The 6602-nt window shown below is 40.9% G+C and overlaps 1 protein-coding gene across 15 annotated transcripts in view; it reads right to left on the bottom strand.

The window, feature by feature from the left end:
- The window catches only part of LOC108723922 (collagen alpha chain CG42342), a 171717-nt gene extending 165343 nt beyond the window's left edge, over positions 1–6374 (bottom strand). For all 15 annotated transcript variants that reach the window (XM_018449968.1, XM_018449962.1, XM_018449963.1 and 12 more), the window contains exon 1: positions 5017–6374. In XM_018449968.1, coding sequence (XP_018305470.1) covers positions 5017–5410 — 394 coding nt within the window. In that variant the 5' untranslated portion in view covers positions 5411–6374. The remainder of the gene's footprint in view (positions 1–5016) is intronic.
- Positions 6375–6602: the final 228 nt, after the last annotated feature.

The following is a 6602-nucleotide window of genomic DNA, read 5'->3' as shown; positions in this document are numbered from 1 at the left end:
GAGAAAGGTACGGCTACCGTCGGAACAAGGAAAAAAAAATGGAGAAAAATAAAGAAGAGAAGAATCAGACACGAGATAGCGGCGAGTGGACTGCGAGCAGAAACGGAGCGCTGAATTAATCCGGCCGGCAGTTCTACTCCTCCTCCCTCTCGCCGTATACGCGCTTCCGTTTCCGTCCCAGCCGTACTTCGCCGGAAAATAGTTCCTACCTTGGACTCGGAGAGCGGCGTCCGACAATGGAGTAATTATTGCAATTAGCGAGCTACCTACTCCGTGGATGCTTTTTCGTACGCGGTTGTGCAAAAGGACCGGGGAAGGAAAAGATGGTCGATATTCTTGCAGTTTACGCTTTAAAAATCGACAATTTTGCGGAGAGAGAGAGAGAGAGAGAGAATAAATTCTACGATAGCATCGCTATCGTAAAGTGACTCTTAATGATGCTCGTAGCTACATCATTTGCTCTACATAAATTTGCCGCAAGCCGCGAAGGAAGCTGAAGTTGCATTTATTGGTCGTAAATTCACCTTCCCGCGAATTCGATGGTTTCACGGCGGTTGCAAGTTTCGGTTCTAAAACACAAGGATTTTCCTTCGTTCCTAGAAGCTGCTTTCTCGTTGCAAAACAGCCCCGCTCGAATGAGAGAAGGAGGTTTTCTTCTCTGCGTAAAATTTCACAGTATACCGTTCACCAGTTAAACGATATTTCGCGTTCTCGCGAAAATCATAAAGTAATATTGATAAAAATCTGCTCTGTTCTACTTAATATAAAAATATTTTTGTATGTGAAATATATTTTTATATCAATATTTATACATACACGCATTGATTCGTTATCATAAAATACTCCTAACGCATATATATAAACACGCAGTTTGCTCTGAAACGCAAGTATTTATTGTATAATGAAATAAATAGTCGGAGAGTATAAAACAAAATAAATAAATACGTAGATATTTGCAGTACTTTTTTTACATCGCCCCTCCCTAACGGTATCGTCGATATCTCACGTTTAACCGATGATGCATATGTGGAGTTATCATAGGCCTGTTCTTTTTGGCTGAACTTTTGCACCAGTTCATCTTTCTTCCTTGTCTCTTCAGGAGAAAAGAAAAAGAAGAAAGATGAACTGGTGCAAGAGTTCAGTCAAAAAGAACAGATCTCATGGCACGGGTACACTGCACGATTATCGTAGCAGTTATTGTCGGAGCCTCGACGAGTGCGACTTGATGAAAGCTGCAATGAAGCAATCGCGCATCTGTCTTAATGACAGGAAGGAGCCCCGCGGACAAAGCCTCGATTTCACCGAGTCAACATGCGAACAATCTCTTTCTTCCTTTCTTCTATTTATTGGCCGATTAACGACGATCGACGATCATGTACAGTCATGATCATTTGGCTCGTGCGGATGGAATGTCGACGAGTGAGACAAGAACACGGGAAGGAACGCCTTCGTACTCTTTTCAAAGTGACATTCACGATGACATTTGCTCGACATTCGACTGGAATGACACAAATGCTTAATCTGAAATCGTCATATCCCACACAGCACATTTTGGGAATGTCCGGCTCTGAGAAAAGGAGGGAGGACAACTTTTTTGCGACCATTCGTTTCATTGGTACATTTTCTTATGTATCTTTCTTTGTGAAAACCGAAAATTATCATTATAATGACGCTACACTCAAGGAAAAATTGAAATAAAGTTTTAAAAATTCTTATCGTTACGAAATTACTGTCAGTTACACTGTTAAATTCATAATATTAAATTATAACTAATTTGAGTTTTTAATATTTATAGGTCGCCACAGCTCCTACTTAATATGTCGTTAATTTAAAACAATGAAGTTAAATAATTTAACTCAAAAAAATATATTAAATTTGACTTAATTTAGTTTATTTACTAAGTGCATAATATGTTTACTTTGAAACTAACCACAGAAATGGCTTGATTTACATTTTGAAACAGATGAAAGTTAAAAATAACAAAAAATTATTTAATTCAACAGATTCGATTACCATTGTTCCTTTAATGTCTAACCTATGTCAGTTATGCTTCAATCATTCAATTGTTAATCCAACTCTGAATTAGTTTTCAAATAATTGAAGCATATAACTGACAGTGATTTCGTAACGATGTGAGTAAGGATTTTATTCTTTATTTCAATGTACCAATTTTTTCTTAAATGCCATTATTATAATTTCAGATTTCATAAAAGCGAAAAGGCGAAAGTATTCTCCTTTTTGGTCGAAAACGAACGAACCAGAAGAGTCTGATGATATCAATCAGAATTCTGGTTATCTCAACTAGAATTATAATAGATTCAACTAGAGAATTCTAATTTGTCCATTTTCAAGCAAAATTGTAATTAATTCAATTTGCAACTAGATACTCATTTTCCAGTGTAGGAACGTTCTGAGAACGTAGAACATCCGAACGTTCTTAGGACGTCTCTTGAAGGTCTATGCTGTTTGAGACGAGATCCAGAAACGACAGAAACCGCCGTGATATTTTTCGTGAATTTTCTTCTTCATTTTTATTATTACGTTCGCACGTTTCGTAGGTCGCGAGGTGACTCCGTTCGCGAGTTCTTCCAACGTTGCAGCTTTTGCGTTTTGCCCTTTTGCTACTTTGTTTTTGTCATGAATAAGAGTCGGGAGTGAAGTCGCGGCAAGCAAGCCGCGGAGCGTAAAGCGGGTGTTTGTAGAGAGAATCGTTTGGTTAGAATAGAGTTTCAAACAGAAGAAATGATAGAAAAGCAGCGCAACGCGCTTTTCACAAAACGATATCAGACGCGATGTCGAGTGGGCAAAATAGAATTACAGGTCTACCGTAGTAATAAAAATGTAAATGCACGATATACAATATCAAGAGGTCGGAGTATTTTTTTTTTACAGTCGGCTAATTTCAATGTTCGCAGCGCAATTTGATAACAAAGTACCCTTTCCGTATTCCAACTTGATTTAGAATATGCAATATGTAATTTCCTGACTCTTTAAAACTTTTTCCTCGTTGCAGTCAAAGAAGATAAGAGGATGCAAGCGTAGCTAATCCGAAGAGTCTCGTAAATCTTAATTCGTTAAGTCCGGATCTACAATAGGTGTTTTAAGACTTGAGCCGTAAGAAATTGACCAATTACAGTCGAATCCGAGGGGAATAATTGACTGTGATTCGCCCATTTCTTATGGCTTAAGGCTTAAAAGCCTATTATAGATCCGGGGTAACCGTAAAAAAGTTCGGTTGCATTTTTGTTAGTATAATGAAGATATCGGGTATAGTATCGTGTGACTGAAGAAAGCGTAACATTTACAAGTCCTGATTACGCTTTTCTTCGCTCTCTTCAATGAACCGAGAGCTTACACGAGATACCTTTTTTAAAAGGTTTGCTAGAAAACCGATTTATAATGATTGCAAAAATTCTTCACTCTACTTTCTTTACACAAACATTTGTAAGATTTGCGATACGTTGGAAACAAGAATTCTTTCCAACGTAATTGGATTCGCCGGAAACAAATACGGAGTTTGTTTTGTGGATTACTTTCGCAATTAGAAGTTGCTGTAAATCCTTCGATTAGCACTTTACTGACATGTCAATTCACGTAATATCAAACGTTTTCATGTGTTATTGAATGAAGAAATCACGATAATTTATTGCGATATTTTGAGTTCGGATCGCATATCGCTCGGCATATCGAATTTTCGTGAAAAATAGCACTATTTAAAAATTCCACATTTCTAATAAATACGTATGTTAAAATTAATTATCTTTTATTTTTAATCGAATAATACATGAAATTTTAGACACCGTTAATTAATTTTATTAGAAAATAGCCTACAATTTTCAAGTTACATATTCACAATGTGTAATTCATATTGTGGCAATTGAAAGAAATATGATTTGTAATTATTTTTAAAAAACAAAACAAATCTACAAAGATGTGTGTAAAATATTAAGTGTATCCATTTCTCATATCCTCGTATGTTAATATATCATAACTGCCAATGATTTTTATATTATATTACGCAGCACTGAAACAATATTCTCATGAAACCATCCATAACTTTGCTAATTATGTAATTATTCACTTATAGAAAAAAACAGTGATAGCAAAATGTATAAATGTGACAACTTAACACACATTGATTTTTATCACTTTCACAAATATACAAAAATTATTAAGTGATTCTGACATGTATTTTAATATCTTTAAAATATTTTACAAATATTTAAATTAACTCATAAATCATTTAAAAATTAATTATAAATAATTGTAAATTGTAATTACTTATAAATTAGTTTAAAATTTATAAACTATTTTTTTATGTTTTTAAATGTTATACCTAATTACTTGGTGCATCCAGTATTTCAAAGAAAAGAAATGCATAGGATACAAATGATTCAATCATGTATATTAAGAATTAATATACATATATGATATAGTCGAATAAACTATTTTATAGTTGGAATACAACAGTTTATTCAACTATGTGTGTATATTAATTCTACATATAAAACTTATACAGTTGTCACTTTAGGGTAATATAGATAATTTCGAACATGATACACACACAATTCTGAACGAAATATTTGAATCCAAATTTGAGGTTAAAGTTTGGTAACCTTGATTTCCATTATGTGAAGAATATACTAAAGGGAATCTCCCACCAAACAAAAAAACCAATTTAAATTCCAAATATTCATTCCAAATATTCCATAAACCAAACTTCGAAAATTGAATTTAAATCTTATTTCGTTCAGAATTGTACAATATTCGAAATTGTACCACCTTACCCTATGATTTTTATCATCACTATGCCTTTTTCTCCGAGTGATTACGCAGCAATAATTCACAATATTGAGATTCGGCGTAAAAGCATCCATAATTACGCCAATTATCATCAACAATTAAACAATATTTCATGAGATGCAAACGTTGTAATAAAACACATTAAAGCCGCGCAGTCAGTAAAACACCAATGCGGAGAGACGAGCAATTTTGTTAAAAATAAGATTGACTTACCTGGGGGACAATTACACTCGGAGATGTCGCGTTTGGGCCTGAAGACCGCGGTGGAATCGAGCCGTTGCGTCTGCCGCAGTTGCTCCTGCATCTCCGCCTTAAGCCTCTGCACCAGGGCTTCCACCGGCGACGAGGGTTCCTGGACGCGCATACAGCGTGCTTCTAGACTCGCGATCCTGGACTCGAGGCCGAGCTCGCGATAGAAGAGCACGCCGGACACGGCGAAGCTGGCGAGGCAGAGGGCGCACAGCGCCCAATTGAGGCCCGCGGTCCCCGCACGGAGGTCCCCGTCGCGGAACTTCCGCGGCATCGACGCCTCCAGGCAGGACGGCGATGATCCCTTGCCCGTCCCCGGGCCCGACGGCCAGGACTTGGCCGCCGGGTCGTTCTCCATCTCTGTCGCTGTCGTCGCGCACGCACGCACGCACGCACGCACGCACTCGCGGCTACCCGGGGCTCCGGTTACGAGCGCTTGTCGAGCGTCCCTAAGCGTCGCGGCGCGTCATAACCCGCGCGATTCACGTCGATACACCGTCGCGCGCGGATCGCGGCGGCGGACTTTCGCGTGGAGGGACGATAAATAGTAAATACGGCGAGACGTTCTTACCCAACCGACGGCGGCGACCGTTACAGACGTCGCGGCGTCATCGTCCATCTGGAATGCATCTTCGCCCCGCCTCGTTATCGCGCGCTCGATCTCGCTTCAATAACGTTTAATTTTGACCCTTGATTTCTGCGATCGACTCTCACCACTCCGCGTGCACGATTACTTCCGATTTCAATGCCGCGATCTCAATTGTAACGCGGTATGTGCGAACGACGACGATCGGGACACGCGCGAGCGTTCTCGCGTTACCCCGTTCGGAATGAAACTGCCGCGCGTTCCTTCCGCGGCAACGTTCAACACGTTACGCTATCGATACTTTCGGCGTCGCGTTCTCGCGGACTCGCACACTTTTCACACATCGAACGATAACAGCGAGGGCGGCGACAGCGTCGATCGTCGTCTCCGTGTCGTTGCTCCGTTTTCTCCCTTTAACCCTTACGACTTCCTGTCGCCTTCCTCTTTCCTTCGCCGACGCGAACGGGACGGTCGAACGGACGAGAACGCACCGTCTGCCGACGGCGGCAAACTTCGCGGCGATCGTCGCCGCTGGTCAACGAAAGAACAAGATTTACGGTAGTGATAAAAAGACGAGAAAGAGATAGAAAGGAGAGGCAGGACGAGATGTCGGCGAACGTCGCGTGAAGCGGAAGGAAACGCTCGCTTTTCGCGGAGTTCTCGGACCTCGCAGCACGTCGCCGTTACGAGGGAGAAAAGCACGGGGAAGCGCGCATACGAAGCGCACAGTGTAACATTCGCGGTACGACTGGATGTGGTGGGGCGACACTACGACGCGAGGACAGAGGGTTCGTCGCTTCGGCAGCGCTCGGTCGTCTTCGGCTCGGCTCGTCGCGCGCCGCGCCGCGTCGCGTCTCGCCTCGCCGTGACGCCGCCGCGCAACCACTTCGCTCTAACGGCCCGCCAAACGTGCACGTATGCGATACGCATTGCAAATCCAAGTGTGTAATAAGTGCCTTCATAT

Source organism: Mycetomoellerius zeteki, unplaced genomic scaffold (genome assembly GCF_001594055.1).
Source record: "Mycetomoellerius zeteki isolate Tzet28-1 unplaced genomic scaffold, Tzet1.0 scaffold252, whole genome shotgun sequence".
Taxonomy (NCBI): domain Eukaryota; kingdom Metazoa; phylum Arthropoda; class Insecta; order Hymenoptera; family Formicidae; genus Mycetomoellerius; species Mycetomoellerius zeteki.
This window is presented reverse-complemented; position numbering and strand designations above follow the sequence as displayed.